Genomic DNA, 20,633 nt, shown 5'->3' with positions numbered 1-20,633 from the left:
AAACAGCTTATGAGCATTCTGATTTTGCTACTATATCTAATAGCACCCCGAAATCCCTAAATTAACACCTATAACTAGAACTTGTCTTGCACACAGTGGTTGAATGTAACTAAGTACATTCACTCAAGCACAGTACCTAAAGGTGCAACATGCAAGAACTGCCCACCTGACTAAGTCATACTTCAAAGAAATTGGGGCTAACTGAGCTAACTGCAGCTAGTTAGCTCAATTAGCTGTGCGGCTAGTGGTTCCAGACTTTGAACTTGGAGTACTGGGGGAGTGGTAAATCTTGCTTACACTGCTAACACAGGTGCGTTGGCAGGAGCTTGCTGGTTTAGCATGCTAGCTTTAGTATATATCTCTGCAATAAAATACATAGACATCATGACACCAAAACTGTTCAATTTTTTGAATATTTTGGACAAAAATTCTTGCATATTGCACGTTGCATGGTTTTGATTGCAGGACTTTATTGTAGCAGAGTTTTGACACAATGTTGGATTTGTACTTTTGCCAAAGTACAGGTTCTGAAGGTCGTACTACAGATGTATTGGTGTACAAGATGCAACTATGCAAAACCTACAAGTGTTAACTAGGAAGAAATATTGGGATTTGGGGCTACTATTGGACACTACACAGTAAATGTGCTATTGGTGCTATAGAAGAGGCTAAGAAGCCCCTGACGACAACATCCATTACAACCATGGCTTGTGAGCCTCGCAGGGCATTATCCAGCTTACATTCTGTCCCCTTCAGTTTTTAACACTTGCCTCAGAATACCCGACATTTGCTTTAGGCAACAATATTTCATTCTCTTTGTGTTATAGAGCAACTAGATAAAAGGTTTGCCTTGTCTCACCACACAGGAAACAGACTCTTGCAAACATCGATAGCCAAAGTAATGGTGTTTACATGCATGCCAGAGTTCAGCAATTGCAGTGACCAAAACATCACATCATGTGCAGAAAAAAACAGAAGATTCATGAGCCTCTCTTAAACATCCTGAGGGCAGAATTCCAAATTCGGCTTTACAAATTGACTTATCGTCAAGCCCTGTTGGCTGAGGGTCTGACAAAGGCACACCTTCGTCTGGTCAGCCAAATTACTCTCTAATCAGGCTTGAAAAGAGTGCAGGAGCATTGATTAAATAATGCCATTGTTTGATAGAAAGGCTCAGGGGAAAATGTGTCCAAAAAAATCAGGCTTGCATCTACGTGCCTGAATTACACATTTTTATTGACACTAGATCACCAAACAGCAGTTTAATAGTGTGCTTTGTTTTAGGTCTGGGAGATTAAATTTGGAATTTATGGACTGTGTGTGTCTCTGGGGTAGCAAGGGGTGAAGCAGCGCTAGCCGATTATGTCAGCCAGTGCTAATGTGATTGGGAATGATTCAGGCCAAATAAATAGGCCCTAAAATACCTTTTCCAGGCCCTTAAATTACTGCTGTGACAGTAAGCATAGAAGGGGAATGGATACAAGTAATTCAAATGAGTAGATCCAGGCCAGCTAATCTAACAGTGTTTGAATTTGATTTTTTTTTTCCAGAACTCACTGGTTCGTCTGCTGACTGGTAAGGAGAGAGACAAGGCACGGTCAGTGTTCCTGGGTCTGGCCCTGGATAAAGACGGCGTGATCTCGAGGGCAGAATGCCGCCAGGCCCAGCAGTCCTGGTTCCAGAAGCTCAACAAGGACTCGCAGTCTTGCAATGTGAGGTGAGCAAGCCAAAAGGAGATTCAGTAAATCCTGTGCCCAACACTGCATGGTGATATTTAAACCTAGAGCGTCAGTTTGAAAACTCTGAGAAAACAAAAGTATTTCATGTCATGCTTTGTACTAAGTCTGGCAGGAGTTCAGGGAGCTGGGATCTCATCTTTATGCAAACTGCAGCTGGCAGAGGAATAAAGATTTGGCTGCTTGGGGAATAGAGACAGTTAGACAGAAGTCTGGAAGAAAGATTACAAGCTGTGTTCTTTTCTCACTACATAATGCCCCCTGTGGTCGACATAATCCACATTTACTGTGTCCATTGTCTTTGCTTTACAGATGACACACTGTTTTACACGCCGAATATAACAAATGATAAATCATTTGATATAGTCCTCCGACAGAGGACTTGTTCAGTGTTACATCAATTCACTCAACCTGCGAGAACCAAGTTAGTAATGAGTCCAGATCTGCCTCTGCTAGTAAACGGTCAGGGATTACATTTTTAAGTAGACAAATAAACAAAACAAAACAAAACAAAAAACATTTTCATAGCTTGTAGTATCACTTCTTCTAACGGTACTTGCTAACTTTGCTAGCCTGCGTTAGAAACGATAACGTTGTGACAATTGTTAGCATTGTCAACTTAACAGTAGCCAGCCTTAGCAAAGTTTAATGTTAGCTGGCTAATGTAGACGGCATTAACGTTAGCTAGCAAGGGTTAGCGTTGTTAATGTCAGCTAGCTAGTGTTAGCACCCCCGGCTAGCGGCTGAATGGTTATCGATAACGCCTTTAACATGTTATTATTTTGAACTTTGTCACTGCCTTTGAAACACAACTTAAAGGTCCAGTGTGTAGGAATTAAGGGCTAGAGATAGTATTCATAATTACGTTTTCATTCTTATATAACCATCTGAAGCTAAGAATCATTGTGTTGCGCTACCTTAGAATGGGCTTTGTATAATCTCCAGAGGGAGCAGGTGGTGTTCTGCAAGTCCACCATATTGCAACATCATGTTTCTGCAGAAGAAATAGTACCAGTATTGAATGACAACTTGAAAAGCACTCTTCAATGCGAAAGCGGTCGCTTGAGGTGGTAAAACTACAGAGAAGTACACGATGCTGCAGTTCTCCGTGGCTCGAAGGAGTCTAGCGAGATTCAGTTAATCATTTGGCTGCACGCCCCACGTCTTTACTGCCTGGTGACTCTTACTGCTCTCATTTCCGCTGCCGCAGTGAGCAAAATATAATAAAATCTAATGATACGCCAGTGTTGCATTCACAACATGCTCTCGCGAAAAGTTATTGCAGGCCTAAAGTTTCGCTATGGTAAAATTGCTCTGTTAATGAATATGCAATCCATTTGTTTGATTAATCCACACTGCTGAACTCCCTTTAAAGCAAAAGGTCCTAAATCACAACCTGAAGTAATTAACTGATTGTATTTCACCAATGTGCCCTGATCTCAGATGAAGGGGGGTAATGCCTACTGTGTATCACTGAGGTATGCCTACCATAGCTTCTGTAATTCCACTGCAATAGAGTAGCTCTCATCTACATCTCCATAAATCAGTGTTTTTAATAAGGGGGAAAGCAACACCTCAGACACTCCAGAAGTTACGGGCAACACAATGTTTTGTTTTGTTGTTTTGGTCTGTGTATGTATAGCTTTACAGATTGGAGGGTGGAAATTACAGTTAAAGCACGGACCGTTATGGTGTAATAGTGCGTCCATTACACCATTTGCATTCCATGAAGCTTAGTCTCTAAGATGATGAAAGGGAAGATAATATTCAGAAATCAAACCACCGAACAAAAATAAATAACTGAGAAAGTGCCCCCCCCGGAACTTTACTTTCAGCATTTATTATGCATGACATCCTAGAGAGTTGGGAATTTAAACACCGGTGTTAGCGTTTATGATTTAACACGTCTTCTAGCGAGGGTGCCAAATCGAAAGCCACAGCTATGACTCTGCAGGTAATGCAGCACAAACCCACTCTGCTGATGTCTCTGTCAAAACAAGTAAGCATGTAAAAATAATGCCTCATATTAAAATCAGTAAAGTATTATGTTTCATTCAATAATTCAATCAACCACTGCTGCTCGTGTCGTTAGCAGGCACGTGATGCTGAATATGACTGAGCTCCTGCCGTTAGCGATTTGTCATGTATGAGATTTATGATGCTTTTGCTCAGAGCTCAGTCTGACAGTATTTTGCAGACTCCTGAGGCAGAACTGTTTGTGCTTTGTTTGGCCAAGATCTATTAAGGTTCGGCGTCCCGAACTGGCTACAGGGCATGGACTCAATAACACGTGTACTACAACAAATACTTCATTTTGTGAGGCTGTTTGTTGATACTGGATCAAGGGAAAGGCAGCATTTTTTTTTTTTTTTTGACACATTTCACAATATAACGCAATCTGGTGCAAACCTTCAACACAAAGCACAGCCTCAAAAATGACCACAGGGTTGGATCAACACCTCTCTGGTGAAGTCTGAACAAAAAAACGAACACGGCGAACTTCAAAAAAGCAGTCGCTGCCGGGTGATAATTGTGTTGTACAGCTGTTGCTTTCATTGTGTCCATCCTCTGTAGTCTAGATGGTTTATATACTGCACAGCACGTTGGATATTTTGAAAAAAAGCTGCTTTATCAGTATTTTACACAGACAGACCTCATCAGAGTGGTACTGACAGGAAAATACGCTCTGATTGACTCTGATGAGGTTACATTCGTCTGCACTCACTGTGTGTTTGTGTGACATTGTGTGTGTGTCAGTGGTTGAAAAGTATTCAAATCCTCTGTAAAAGTAGATTACAAGTGAAAGTTTAACATTAAGGTAGTCATATAATGCTCATCTTTAGGTTCATAATTTTATTTGCCACTAGAACAGGTTTAGAAAAACGCTCGCTCCCGTCTCTTTAAATCTGCACAGTAAGTAGCGACTATAAACCAAAGTGGAGTGAAGGCTCAACAGGCCCTTTCATCAGTCAAGCCCTAATAAAATATCAAACTCAGTACCCCTGTATCACTCTGAATTGTATGAACGCTTAATCATCAGCTTAATCAGCAGATCTAGGATCCCATCAAATTTTGCTTACTCAGAGACCAGCAATCACAAATCCTACGTTACATGATATTTTTTAATCAAGATCCATGCATTATTCCCAGGGAAATTAAATGAAAATGTCAAATAACATCCTATTTTGCAGTGCTAAAGGTCTTACAGAAAACATTTTATGTAAGAATAAAGCCACAGAGCTGCTAGAATGCTGCAGAAGAAAAATATCTAATTTCCTTAAAAACACCATAATGATTGCAAATGAATCATTTCAGAAAGGCTTATCTGTGTGCTGGAATTTCGACAGTTGGTTGCTGCTCCGAACAAGGTTTGTATAGTATAAAGTATCTGGGTATCTTGGCAATTTACTATTTGTAGAAAATAAAGTCAACAGGGCAATAGCACGCCATCTCCCTAACACTCACTCGCTAGCGTTGGCAACACTGCCGTTCACTAGCGTTAGCAACGTTAAGCTTCATAGAAATCCATTCTGTAGTTTCTGTGTAATCTTGCTGACAACCCAACCAATCAACAGATGGACACACAGCCTCCTTGGCGGAGATAATTTAGTGAATTAAGTTTAACATTTCTCTTTGTGGTGTGTGGTGAGAATATGTACCTGTGTGCACGTGTTTGTTACTGCTTCTAACCTTCTTGTGCTGTCAAATCTGTGCTGTGCCATTCCATCCCTCTCACCTTTTGAACATGCGGCATTCCCCACAGACTCATGGGACTCTGCTCTCCTATGAATTGTGGGTGAGTGTGACTCAGCACTGCATGGCTTGCCTCCCTTTCTTCCTCACTTGAACACCCTCGAGCACTCCGCCATCCTCGAGTATTTTCAGACAACCCCTCAATTTTGGATTTTCATACGTAATTTAACCCATGCACTCCAAGAAATAAGGAGAGAACCCTCTAAATGCCACGCTGGAACTCTTTTCTAAACGTACAGTAATCAGAACACTGCATCCTTTGAATTAACTTTAATGAGAAGGTAACGCAAAGGCCCTTCTTATGATTAGGTCTTGTTATGCTGAAGCAGGGATGTGATTCAGACCGGCCTCTAATTACAGGGATCAAAAAGAAAGCCTTTTGTTCGCTGCAGGGTAGCTTTGCTGTAAAAGCCTCACTTATCAATGTGAGAGGACACTATGGACATAAAGGGTGTGAGTGTGCACACTATGTGCATCAGGTCCAAGCACAACACTCTCCTGCAACCTCATTCATGCTCATTAAAAAGCAAATATCAAATAAGTCTGCTCCCCTTTGATGGCTGGATGACGGACATTAAAGAGCAACAGCGTGAGAGTGGAAAAGTTTTTCCGAGCAGCCATCAGTCAGATCAGAAGGTTGATCAGAAGAGCTTCCGACTGACTGGGAAAGATCAAAAACTAGTGAGTCATGCAGGTGTGGAAGCCAGCCACATGGGTGAATATGAAGTGACTCACTGTGGCTCTATATTTTGACATGACCTGTTTGATTTGGATTCTAAAAGAAAATGCAGCCAAAAAAGTTATTCTTTGCACACCTGTGGATCGGCAGATGCATAACAGAAAATCAGGAGACCGAAATGTTGTTATTAAACAGTGAAAGTCTTTGCACTGCAACATTGCTATTAAATGATGGAGGTCTTTGTACCGAAACATTTATATTAAATGACGAAAGTCTTTGCACGGCAATGTTGTTATTAAATGATAAAGTTCTTTGTACCGATACATTGTTATTGCCTTTTCCTGATTGCAAGTGAAGTGCACAAGGCTGTGCCACTTTGTTGCTCTGTATCAACACCTTTCGAAAACAGCATTTCTTTTTTTGTTTTTCATTCTGAAGTTTTTCAGCTGCTTGGGTTCCGCAGCACTCCCTGTGCATATATGTAGGACACTTGACAATCAAGTCAAATCAAATATACAAGTCTACCGTTTTCTAGACTAGAGAAGGGTATATTTGATTCTAAATACAATGTTGCCTCAAACTTCTATCTAGCTTGAGCAGTGAACATTTTAAGGGTAGTCTCACAGAATTTCAATTTATATGGACCTCTAGCACACACGCCGTTGCTCTTTGTCAGTAAGGGAGTGACAGTTGTTAGAGAGGGGGTGTAAGGGGTTGTTCGAGAAAGGTCCGAAAGCTCAAGAAAAGCTAGCAAGTAAGATTTTTTTTGTCAATATTTACATTGTGCCAGTACACTGATTGGAGAAGTCTGTATGTTCCACATTTGCATTCCTAAAATGGGAAATAGAGCATCAAGAATAGTGCTGAAACTGTAAGTTGATTGACGGATGATTCGCCATTTGCAATTTATGCAGCAATCATATTTCTACACTGAGATTGAAATAACTGTTCAAATCTGGTGAGTGCCTTCTGTGTGTCAAGTGCTGCTGCTGCAGTGGCGGGTGGAACTCATTTGGAGTGACACTGAGAGATGATGCAGAGTTGTTTGGGTTAATCAAGGCTGGCAGCCACCAACTCCAACAGATTAAGGTGGTCTGTTGAATGTGTCAGTTATATATAACACTACTGTGACTCTGGATGTGACAGTAACGGCATCAATGCACCTCTTCTGTCAACTGTCCAAAGAGTGGAAATGAGTGCATGGTGGGAAGTAGGGTAACTGCATCAGCAACCAAAAAGAATTACCTGCGGGATGTGACTGATGTGAATAATCAATCTCTGTGATTTCTTAAAGTTATAATCAGAGGAAGTACATCATAAAATGCAAACAGGAAACATAAGGAAACGCGATAAGGGTGGAATTTCAGCGAGGAAATTTAAGCGAGCAAGGCGTAAACATGGCGGCTGCCCAAAATTGATCCCATGTAGCCGTGTTGCCCAGACTTTACAGGTCCTGGCGCATCATTGTTGGCATGCCACGTAGAATGTCGTCAAAACACTTTGATGGAGATTAATGAAATTAATTAAATTTTGTTTAATGGAGCAGAGGCTTTTGGTTGTTACTTTCCTTTTTCTTCCAAAAATTGACGTTTACTACTGTCTGATAACGACACAGCCCTGAAAATGCTAATTGCATACATTTCATTTAAATGTTAGATTATCTTTCACAGGTTCAAATAGGATAGGATAGTTTTGAAAAAAAACATACATTACAGAGTTAAATGCAGGTTGACAAGCGAGGTACTACCACTATGTCTACTAACTTTTTCTTTTCTGTCTGTTTTTTATTTTTTCATATTTTTTTTTTTTCAATTTTATTTTTTACATCCTTTGTCCTTCGCAACAGTATTAGTCACGTGGGCCCCATATGTGAGAGCAGCCCAGCCAGCTCTGGCAGTGAAAGGAGCAACGAAAGCAGGTTTGTCTTCTCTTATCTTTTTTAACAAGTGTGTGTGTGGCAGGTAGCAGAATGATTAGAAGCACCTTGTAATGTAATAGGCTTCCAGTATATAGAAATGTAGCTCTCTTCTCACAGGTTCCTACATCTAACAGGCTTCATAGGCCTGCATGCTCCCTTCAGCAGTACAATTTACATTAACTTATTTCACCCTGTTAGAATAAGCCCAGACTCTTTCTGCTAGTCCAGCCTACACGTGGCTGTTGTGACCCTGCAATGGGTCCCCCGAAGTCAGTACTTCATGGGCAGCAACAGCGGGATTAATTTTGAGCGACGCGATGCGACCTAGATGACTGCAGCATGGACGCCGACGACCTTCCCGCCTCAGGCTTGGCTGCCCCCTTCAGATGACCTCGAGCTCTCTTCCCAACCGCTACCGGATAATGAAGTCCTCTCTGACATGCCGTGAATTTTGAGACTTCACCTCATGTCACACTACAACATTTTTGCAATAATTTCAGCTAATGCAACGGCACTTTGGGAGGAGACCGCAGGGAACCACGGCCACAAAGACGGCTACACGGGAGAGTCTTAATAAGTTGAATGCTAATTGGCAGAACATGCTTAGACGGATGTCTCACAAAGGCTGTTTTTTTTTTTTCAGAACTGAATTTTCAAAGCAGCGTGAGGCAAATTACAGCGGCGCAGAGGCGAGATAGTTACTCTAAAAACACGGTAGCTGTGTTGTTTTTTAAAGTGGTGTAAAATTCCCTGAAAAGACAAAAAAAGAACAACATGTCCAAGGCCATTTATTCCAGGGTTCACAGGTCCCTTGAAATCCTTGAGGGTGTGATGGAAAAGCAAGGCCTTGAACATGTTTGAAACATGACATACGTAAAAAGACATCGATCACAGAAAGATCTGTACATAATGTTACTAGATAGGCTGCGCTGTGCTGTCTGCATGTGTGTCCAGCACTCACGGCAGCACAATTGTGAACTGTCCACGTATCAAGCCTCTCTCTCTTTTTAATTGGCGTCTGTGAGCTTCTGTAAAGCCTGCTGGTTCTCATTATAAATATGATCAGTGTTGTAACAGTGATTAACCTTGATCTGCGTCTCAAACTGGGCTTTGTTTGGTCCTTGAATTTGATGGTTAAAAAGATGTGGGCGCCTGTTTGTTCCTATGAGGACATGCATAATTAAAAGTTATTTACTTATACTTTTTTAATGAGGCCAGTGTAAATCTATGAAACAGCTGCGCATTGTAGTTTTCTCACAAATATCACTCAAACTAGAGTTGAAAAATACATTTGTTAGGGACTATTTTTGGCCTAAAAACACATTTGACCCATTTGACCCAGTGCAACATGGGCTCACTGATGTGATTTTTTTAATTGGACAACAATGTATTGGACAGAGGAACAGGATAGATTTGGCTTTGACTATGCAGTTGATACGTGTCACTAGATTTGATTCAGTGCCAGCTTTGGTCTTTTCATGGGATCTCAAACTCTGACAAACAACGCCTCTTTTCATTATCATCCTCGATTTTGTGTGTTTGTCAGCCTGTTCTGACTCCTAACACATCAGCTACAACAGCTATGAAAAGTTCCAAATGATAACGCTGTACATCATGCCGCATTTCACAAGGCACTGCTCTACGGTGGTAGCATAAGGAGAAAGTTGAGATCACCACAGGAGGAATATGGGTTGGCTAGGTGGGTCAAACACATAACCTAAACCTAACCACATAGTGTTGGTGCCTAAACCTCACCAAGTAGTTTTCGTTTCTAAACCCTAAGCGAGTAGCGTTTGTGCCCGAACCAGAAAAAAAAAGTGCAACATTAACGGTTCTAAACTCATCTGAATTGTCTGTCAGTGTTTCGTCACAATTGCTAATTTGACGTCACCGTGGAAGCTCCGCAATGTGCTATAATTACATTCAAACACTGAATAGACAAGTATTTGCAAACAGCTTCCATCTTGTAAGTAAACCCTCTCTTTACTCAACAGGCCGGTGACCTGGGCGGACTTTTTAAAGGAGAGTGCCATCTACATTCTGGCTGCGCGCCCCAATAGCTCTGCCATGCACATCCGCCTGCCTCTATAGTCCAGGAGCCCTCCGCTGCACCCCTGCAGAGAGAGGGAGAGAGAGCTAGAGGATGCGCCCCACTGTCAACAGATGAGCGGAGGAAGACGGACGCGATGACACGACGACACGAGCAAAGGCAACCGAGCGAACCCCGGACGGAGCGCTGAGAGACAGCAGATCAAGCCATCGACAGAATCTCTCCTCCTCTGCGTCACCTCGAGAAAAAAAAAACAAAACAAAAACACACCCACAACACTGACAACACACAACGCTGACTGACACACTGACGATGCAAGTGACAGCGGCTGTCACAGGTTCCCGACTTCCCCCCCCCCCCCCCAAAAAAAAACAAAAAAAAAAACCCGACAGCTTCCCACAAATGTGAGGGATAGGACAAGGGTGACAACCCACCCACTCGCGACTAGTCAGTCAGGGATATTTCTAAAAGTTTTTGGGTTTATAGTTCGTGCATACAATCAGACAAGCTCCTAGGACGCTCACACTCTGTACTAAATGACACTACGCTCCACGCTGCCCCCCCCCAGCTTCATAACGCGACCTCTCTGTGTGGGTACACATTACTGTGACTGGCTGCTACTCTTTCAAGTATTCACTCCTTTGGGCCTCATGATGTCCTAATAATAGTTCCGTCATGCTACTGTAATGGGATTGTGTTATTCACCGTCAGAGTTGTTAATTACACTACACGGAGGCACATGCAGATTCATTATTGGTACTCTTTTGACGACTGGATAGGCTTTTTTAAAATTTTAATTATTTTTTTTTATTTTGTGGGAGGAGATTTAACCCTGCAGCTGCCACTAGCGGAACATATACCAAACAGGAATGAAGGCTATCTGCATACGTAATATTATATGGGAACTGCTATTCACACTGGTATGAATTGTTGTAATGCATAAAAAAAAAAAAAACGCTGTATTTATTCCTGTATCCTCTAATATATCCTCTGTTTACCCCCCTCCTTCCCCTCATTCTATATCCTCTGTTCTCCCCCATTCTCATTCAAGAATCAGTGTTCTTCTGACGTACTAACTGTGAAAAGGGATGTGAAGTGAATGTTAATGAAAGCTAACCTTGTAGGCGATGTGTATATACTGCCATATAGTGAATTTTGTTCCTGTCGTGCTCAGAGCTGCACCTGGAGGAAGGTGGAAACACCCGCCCCCTCTGCTCAAGTGTCATTATTTTCACTGTGGAAATGAGATGGAGATGGGCGACCGTGCGACATAACCGCTGTAATGAATTGCCGAGAGGCCATGGGAGACATGGTGCAGGCGTTTGTCCTTTTTTTTTTTTTTGTTAATAGGCAAAGAAAATGAGAGGGGGGAATTCTATGAAGTTACAGGCTACACAACAATGTAAATGCACATGAAACTGCTCGTAGACTCACTGGAAACATACTGTAACAAATAGAACTTCATGTAGTGTTTATGCCATGTGAGGCAGGGTCGATGCCAGGTCCTCTTAGTGAATAAAGTATGGTGATGACATGAATCTTGACTGCCTTGAAGGGATGTGTCACAGCGCTGAAATAAATGCATGGCATTTACTCTACTTCTTCAGACGACGGGTTTGTGTCTTTTCTCATGTGTGTTTATTAATACTAACAGCTATTCTTATTATGTTAGGAATTAACTAATTTTCTGTTTTCTATGAGGTGGAAATATAATAATTGCTATGGAAAGTTGATTTTCTTTTAATGTGTCTTAACATCCATTTGGATTGTCAAGAAAGAATATACATGGAATTTATCAAAATATTAATCTGACTTGAACAATTTCAATTGATTCTGGTTTTGCAAGCAAGGCAATCATCAGAAGTAACGATGCAGACCACAGGTGCATGTGTATGATAAAACTAAGTTTCTCCATGTTGCTACTTTACAGTTCTTTAGCTTCAGTTTTTTGATTTTATCTCATGATCAAAACTCTTGTTAGGTTTAAGCACAAAAACCACCTGGTTAGAGTTTAGCAAAGATATCTGTTTTTGTCGCCACACACACGTTCGGAAATTTTCTCAAAGTCTCCTTAAAGGTGCAGTATGTAACAATAACATTTATACTCAAAACAAGTAGGGGGCAGCCGCTAACTGCTGCAAACTATGGCTGTAAATCATCTCAGTCAACCGTGAAGCTACCAGTACAGACTGGGAGTTTGAAGCACTGGGGTAATGTTAGCAGTAATGCTAGCAGGTTAGCATGCTAACTTCAGTAGATACATTGCAATGTTGTTACATGAAAACTGTTATTCCTTTAAATTGTTGATAATTTTAGCATTTAATTTTTAAGACTTCAACTCTTAGATATTGCACCTATTTTTCCCATAACAATGCATGTTAAAATCCATAAATAAATAAATACACATTTGATATCACATCATTTTCCATTAGACGTAAGCTAATGTTAGCATTCCTAGCCGCCGTGTGTGTTTGATTGTAAAGACTTAAATTAATTCTGATGTGTCAATAGACATCTTTGACACACTCACTAAAGCCCGGAAGTAAAACAGTAATGTTTTGACTGCTAACATGAGCTAATGGGTCATCAATTTATGTTATTTCACTGTGAAATATGGCCTGACGTCCCTCCAGATTTTCATTCTCAGTCATCTTTTCATTTACTCATCAATCAGGGAGTGGAGCAGTGTTAAAGTGTGCCAGATCTCCCATGTTTACACACTGATTGTAAGCGTGGAACACAGTGGCGTATCATTATTTCAGCATTCAAGCTGCCCACCCTGACCGTGACATCAGAGGGAACTGGCCACCAAGCAAGCGTCAGTATTTGCCAACCTGAAAATGAAGCCGGTGTCGGGATATGGTCTGTAATGATTCGTATTGAATTCTAACTAGCCTCTTACCAGCAGTATATTACTACATATTGTATTTGCATGCACATCTTTATTTATAAGACACTAAGGAGCAGGGCAGTTTATTCAAGTTTCTGTGACACTGACATGGAAAACATTAACCCTCGAGAGCTTCTCTCCTGCTCCCCGTTCTCCCTGCTCCAGGAACACCTCCAGCAAAACCTGCATTAGATAAAGTTTAGTTTGCCAAACACATCAGGTGCTCATCCCCAAATCCTTTTTTCTCTTGTGGAAAGCAGAGCTTACAGTGTGAACACACAAACATTACATCATGACTCATACCACCATGTTGCCTGTGGCCATCAAACCATCCCGGGCTTCAGTTAAAACAAATAACATTTGAATTCTGCTTTTATTCTGTACTTTAACTCTGGCTAACTAGCTGAGCGGCAATACACTATATACAGTGTGTATGCTCTTTGTTTATTTCACTGTCTTCTACAGTGATCTTCAGATGATGGGGATGCTGACGATTCCATCAGCCATCGTGTCCATATTTGGCTCTTTCACTGTAAAAACTGAAGATCTAACCAGATATAATAATCTGTAATCTGTAATAATAATAATTTAGACTGAAAAGGAAGCCCTTTTTTCTAGTAAACGTCACTTGCTGTGTCACAAAAAGAATCTTTATCGTTATTTTTAACTTGGGACATATAAAACATCCACCTCAAGGCTAGAAGATTTATTTCAAGAACTAGTATATTACATTTGCTTATAGTGAATAATTTACTGTCCTGTTGCAGTACGTCAAAGTTTATTTACAACAAATCAGCTGGAAGCAAAGACGACTTTCTTGCTTTAACGTGTTATGATGAAAAAATGTTGATGATGGCGCAGTGTAATGGCAGGAAGATAATGACACCATTGTCATTAGGATTGGTTTCCTGCAAACCTCACCGTGAACTGTCAACCTTCACTGTCCTGTACTGGGCATGAAACCTCTGATGAAGCTGGCTGGTGATCCTGCTGGGCTGGCAGCCTGGCTCCATTTCTGTCTGTTTTCACATCTCCATTATAGAACATACGGACACATGAACTCACATTTTACCCTGCTCGCTGTTTGTAGTTGCTACTCTGAGGAATACACTGCCAACAATACCTCTTGGAACGCTAAGGGAAAAAAACGTGTCCATTTCCTCTCCAAGAAGTCAGCGTCTTCAGCCAACTCAGGCCACGTCTCGCTAAAAACGGAAAAGCATTTCCATTACGCTTTAAGAAAGTTCCGTGTGTGATGGCATCACTTTGAAGATGATCCCTGTGCACACAGAAATGGAAAAATGAAGCGTGCCAGGCCAGCAGCTGGCTGTGTAACTTTGTAATGAAACACCACAGAATAACACCAACGCTTTCTTCTACGGAGTACCAATTATTGTTGTCCTCCCACTCTAGGGCGACTGTGGCCAGCGTCTTGTTATAGGAAGGTCGTTGGCTCGATTCTGCATTTCGAAGCATCCTTGGGCACGATACTGTGCCCCAAACTGTTCCTGATGTGCAGGTCGGCACCTTGCATGGCAGCCACCGCCATTAGTGTATGAAAGTATGTATGAATTACTGCAAGTTGCTTTGGACAAAAGCGGCTGCTAAATGCCCTAAAATGTAAATGTACTCTCGCAGGACTGTCTGACTGAAAACATGACAAGCACGCACAAAGCGGGGCCACGATGTCACCGCTTTCACAGGATCTGCATTTTGCAAGTTTACACGATTCCAGCGGCACTAAAGCAGCACTGAATCCCTCACTTCGATTGTCCTCTGCGTTGCATTCCAAGTGGCTGGAGCAGAAAACATGGCATGAATGAATCGCTGCTCCACCGAGTGTGATTGCACAGATTATAGATTCCACGGTGGTGGTGGTGGGGGGACACCCATACAATCTCACACATGCGCTATGAAATTCAAGAGGGTGGTAATAGTGTAGCAGATAGGAGCTGAGTGTCTGCTCGACCTTACATCGAGAGGACAAGAGGCATTACGGCCACTGGACCTTTCACCTGCCGGCGGTTGGAATTTAAAGTAGGATTGCCGCTTGTAACACCGAGAGGTCACCTTCTCCCTGAGAGGTTTGTGAGAGATAGGGTTGGACACGAACTGTGGGTTGAACGATGCCTTTCCTTGAATGCCCATCAAGCTTTTACCGAGTGAAACCGGTCATAAAGAAAGAAAACAGGCTCACTGTCGAGTCACACCGTGTAGCTGTAAAATCTGTGCCGCCTTCAGGCTTGCGTTACTTCTTCCATCTGCCGGTTAAAACAAAGAGTCCGGCGGCAGCGTCTCCCCGAATGCTGAACCGAAGGTCAAACTGTGAGCTTCGGAGCGAGTGAGACGGGGAGAGATGGAGAGAGACACAACGGGAAATTAGAGATAACAGGACAAAAGGATGACGCAGCGTGTGTGGGAGAGGAATCATTTAGACGAGGATGTTATGTAATTGTTTCCTAACAGATCCGCCGATAATGTCCTTGACCGGGCTAATTGCCGCATTAAACGCCGAGTCAAATGTGAAACTTGAGCTCTGAATCGGACCCGCCCAGACAGTCTCAGAAATGACCAGGTTAATGAGAATCATTGTCTCAAGCAGCCGCCGCGTCACCGGGGACGTACCGCTTGTGATTAAGTCCGCGTGTCCCTTCATGGGGTTAATCGAAAAGTTGCAAAGCAGTGAAAAATCAATTAGAGAAGGTTAAAAAGAAAAGTCCCTTTTCTTCTCTCTGTTTCTTGTCATGTCATCGTTAATTTGCTTTTATTCAAGATGGCGACATTTTCTGAGGAACATCCAACAACATCTTTCTAACAAGCCCAGGTGCTCTCCCTTTGGACATTGAGTTATCTTGAATCCATCTGTCGACGCTCAAGGATGAACCCTTTTTAATAAAAAGTTAGTTAACCTTGGACACCACCATCTTTAGCTCTAACCAGTGTTTACAGAGTGTATTGATTTGTTGTCCGGAGAGCAGACGGTTCTTTACGCTCTGCTCAGCAGAAGTTTTTGCACAGATGTGATTTAGCTGCAGCGGTGTGTATAACTCAGTCTGACGGACGGTGCCGGTGGAACCATCTATTCAGTAAAGTTGCTCCAGTTAATTGAAAAAGGTCTACTCCACCACGGGAAAATCTTCACAAGATGTAGGGCCGGTTGACGAGTCAGGCTTTAAAGCAAACGACATAAAAAAAAAAAAAAGGTCCCAGACAACCTAAGCCAAGGAGTTTTAAAATCCTTGTCCATATACAGTACAGTATGCCATGGTGTCAGGATCTGAATAAAGGCCTTGCTGTTTGAGGATAAGGCTAAAGATGTTCTGCAGTGTTCTCATGGCCAACAAATCCCAGTGAAGGTGATTTGAGTCTACTAACAAATATCAGCCAGAGTTTCAGCTTATTCCTCTGTCTTTAGAAGATAAGACATATCTGAGCTGTCAGATCAATGTTGCACTGGCTGATGTTTCCTTCATTGCAAACACGGGTGCTATTGTCTTAAACCAATCCCACATCCAGAACAGCAGAACACCAGATCAGATAGTCGCTTGGCCCACATTATACTGTATACATTATATATGTATAAGTTATTTTTACCTGCACTTCTGATACTTAAGTGCACATACTGACAGAAAAACTACTTTCGTTACTTAAGTTGATTTAATCGAAGACTCTTTGAAAATTAAACGTCCTTCTATGATCCTCGCCATCCAATGAAAATATATACATGAGACTTGATACAAAGATCCTGGTACACTGGTACATTTTTAAAATACTGGACTGTTTTGCTTCCTGTTTATGTGTTTCGACAGAACCAATGAGCCCTGGGTCCACATGTAGGCTAGGGGAGTCAGAAAAGCATGGAGATCTTGCGGTTTCAGGGGAGTTTGCTGTCAGCAAGAAAAGCACAGACCAGCACTGAATGCATCCTTGAAGCCTGAACAGAAAAGGTGAAGTCTTCATGCGATGTCTCACACAGGAAAACACACGGAAAAACAAGCGTGCCAAGTTGTGTTGCCCTCACAGATGTGCGCTTGTAAGAGTGCCAAGGCAACAAGTGTGAGTCATCACCCCCCCCTTCCTCCCCCCTCGTGTCGTCCAGAGGAGCCCAGTATAAAGGTTATCTGGCTTGTGTACAGAGAGTGTATCAGTGGCCAGCTGCTGGCCCGACGCGCTGCGGTGCGGCTGGCCACTGCTGTGTGATGGCTTCACTCAGCGAGGGACGTGCAACGGTAAACAACAGTGGCAGAGTGGCCGCGGCTCGGGGGGAAGTGTTGCCAGAGTGGAGCCACGGCAAAATGTCAGCGCATCAGTCACATCACGGAGTTCATCAGCAGATCTGCGAGCGCCCCCCCCGCCACAGTTTGGGCTTTGGCTTCAGTCTGTTTTGGCACGAGAGAAGTCGACTTTCAAAGTCATACAATGATGCAGCATCGGGGGTCGACCTCAGTCGTTGCTCTAACATTGCCAACTGATACATCAACATTTACAGCACATCGAGACTAACAACACGCCACTATAAGCATCCAACTCCGTCCCTCTGATCCATTTTTAAATCCACCTCCGCATGCGAGCAGAAAAACATCACATCCCACCTCCACCAGTCAGGGGCCAACTTCACCCATCCTAGGAGCCCACTCAGTCTCCTATAAGCCCGCCGTGAGCCAATTACAGCCGTCTGGTTCCAAGACAGTCATCTGAGATGGCACTTGGATCTCAAAAACTCAAATTCGAAATTAAATATTGAAGCACTCCAGTGAACATGCGCTACTGTGCGCATGCATCTCTCGTCAACTCCTTTCCCCGCTAACAAGACACGCACGTAAGGTTTTCACAGTAACAGTCGCATTGTTTTCGACAATTCACAATGATTTTCCCCTCTCAGATAGAAGCCAAATCTGAGAGAGAACAACAACACGATGCCCTGCTTGTCATGAGGCACGAAGGCTGCGGAGGGAAAAATGAAATCTCCGTAATTGAACACCCGGCGTGGAGCGACACCTGTGTGCCGCCATCGCCAATAATTCACTGCCGTAAAGTGAGCCGCGCCTGAACTAGAGTGAATAGGGTAAGCACGGTCCTACAGAGCAAGGTGAAGGTCCTAAAACATACATACGAATTCAGGTGATCATCATATCATCATCATATCATCTCTTATCACGCATGAAACCCAGAAATATTGTACTAGAATTTCTTGAATTTGGACTTTACGGTCAAAACCAAATCAAAAGATCTATAAGTTATTAAGACTTTGACCTTTCACCAAACTAATTCCTTCAAAGGTTGGTTCTTCATTATCACTGCATCTTGTTTGTGATGCCTTACTCTGTCACAGGTAGACATTTGGTTACATTTCACTGCAGCAATGTGGAGAAATCTCCCCTCAAAAATGAATTAACTCTATTTAGATTATCCTGACCTTCCATCAAATCGATTACTTCATTGATTAGTTCATCACTGTCTTTGCATCTTCTCCCTGGTGTCTTATTCTATCTCTGGTAATGATTTCTGGTTTACTGTATATACGTTGAGAAGAGCAGTTACTGACCACAACAACTATTAACAGCCAACCGACCAAAGAATAAATAAATAAAATAAGATAAAAGCCCACCGCTACAAAGTCCCCTAAAAAAAACATAAGAAACAGACACAGCACACTCCCTGCAGAGCGAAGAGAGTGTTTTACTGTGAAAACAGGTCCAGTGGGAATAATTGGGTTTAATACCATTAAGGAGAACGTCAGAGTAAACAATCACTCGGATTCGTCTGTAAACGATCTGACGAAACATGAGAACATGCTCTGTCTTCATACAGAACACATATCAGCAAAAGCAGGCTCACGTCACCGCAGTGGAATCCTGACTGGGAGCGCACATCATTAGCGGCATTAAATCTGTGTCGAAGTTTGAGGAAAAAACAGATGGGGAATGGGGGCGAGGGGACTAAACAGAGATGAACAGACACTTTTTTTTTTTCTTTTTTTCAGCTTTAGCTGCAGCACAACACGACTCTGCCAGAAGATGCTGCAAAAAGAAGGCATTACACTGCTTCCAGCGAGGCGGGAAGAAAATTCACCCTTACCCTCACCAAACTACAACTGTAAGACACACAAAAACAACAAAGAACAGACATTTAAACTGGTCCAGCACAGGTGTAGCTTAGGAGATGAATCAGGCTACACTCCATTAGGTGTTTCACCTGCGGAAGCAGCGATTTGAATGTTAATGTGACGCTTTTTCCTGCCAAGACAATTCAAAATACGTGCTTCATCCATTGACAGGTGTGCTGGCACGACGGCACCGCTCAGGGAAAACGTGACGGCGGCAGCTGTAGCAGGTTTGGCACTGTCACAGGATCAGATTGGGTCCGCCTGACATAACAATTAACGATTTGCTGCATCGTCTAGTCCGTAACGAGAGTGACTCCTCGAGGCACTGCAGAAGAGTAGAGAAAGTTTGAGAAGGTGACCTTTAAAGGAACCATCGCGGCTGGAGCTCAACAGTTCAGAGGCCACCCAGAGAGACCTTTTGTCTGGACGGCAAGAAGCACTCACTCCCCTGCACATGTCTCAGTGCCAGGGAGACTCACAGCAAATGTCAAGACTGGCACAGAGCTGTAGTGTTTTCTTTTCCTATCAGTTGACTAAGATTTAGCTGAAAATGCAGATTTAATATAAATACATCTTTTCTCATGAGCAATGATCCATGGTGCAGTATTAAAGTATGAATAATATACAATATAAATAGCCTATTACATGCACATACGTTTTTGCAGCGCTTCTGTCAATATGTTCACCTTGACGTGCCTATATTCTGCCTGTAAATTAGCACAAGTGACGGTATTCCAGAATTTGTAGTTTTTTTTGTTTTGTTTGATTGTTTGTGGTTCTTTGTCTATAGTAGGTCTTTGTAGTTCACATTTCTGAAATGTGTTACATGCTACCCTATTAATTAAGATGGACTGTACAGATCTTTTAAGGAAAAATGAAAAATGACACAATAAATAATTAACAATAAAGGAAGAAATAAAGGGAAAAAAATGGAAAAGGAAAAAGGCTATTTCTACATGTATCTGAACATTCATTGTGCAGTTCTACTGTAGTTTTTGTATGTTTGTGGTACGCTGCCTATTGTAGCTCTTTGTAGTTTACTTTTCTGAAAAGTGTTACACAGATTACCATATTAATCAGGACTGACTGTGCGTGTCTATGACGGGGAAGAAAAAAGCTATATCTGTGTTTAACATTACGTATTCATTCTTTTTGTGCGTGTCTACATTTATTTATTTATACTCATGTCATTTTTATGTCCTTCATATAGATCTGTTGATGCGCATAATTTTGATAAATAACAACAATGACGATGACTAAAAAAACAAACAAACAAACAAACAAAAAAAACACTGAGGGTCACAGCTTTATTGGCTCACCACATGAGAACAGAGCTTCTTTGCCATACTGTATCCTGTCACTGTACTTGACTCACGCTTCCATCTAGTGGTCAGTAGATACAATTACACCCTTTATAACAGAGGGCCATGTAATTTGTAACACGATCATGATTAGAAACTCTACCGTAATGCCACAGTCATTATATATACAATGGCGTGTC

At 42.2% G+C, this 20,633-nt stretch overlaps 1 protein-coding gene across 3 annotated transcripts in view; it reads left to right on the top strand.

Moving 5' to 3' along the window:
• Positions 1-11,742, top strand: part of phf24 (PHD finger protein 24) — a 35,595-nt gene extending 23,853 nt beyond the window's left edge. For 2 of the 3 annotated variants that reach the window (XM_037118274.1, XM_037118272.1), the window contains exons 6-9: positions 1,551-1,717; positions 5,500-5,532; positions 8,015-8,086; positions 10,081-11,742. In XM_037118274.1, the coding sequence (XP_036974169.1) occupies positions 1,551-1,717; positions 5,500-5,532; positions 8,015-8,086; positions 10,081-10,177 (369 nt within the window). In that variant the 3' untranslated portion in view covers positions 10,178-11,742. The remainder of the gene's footprint in view (positions 1-1,550; positions 1,718-5,499; positions 5,533-8,014; positions 8,087-10,080) is intronic. The other variant, XM_037118273.1, reaches the window with a different exon arrangement.
• The last annotated feature ends 8,891 nt before the right edge of the window (positions 11,743-20,633 follow it).

The sequence above is a fragment of the Acanthopagrus latus genome, chromosome 12 (assembly GCF_904848185.1).
Source record: "Acanthopagrus latus isolate v.2019 chromosome 12, fAcaLat1.1, whole genome shotgun sequence".
NCBI classification, from domain to species: Eukaryota; Metazoa; Chordata; class Actinopteri; order Spariformes; family Sparidae; genus Acanthopagrus; species Acanthopagrus latus.
Note: the sequence above shows the minus strand (reverse complement) of the source record. Positions and strands in the feature narration are given on the sequence as shown.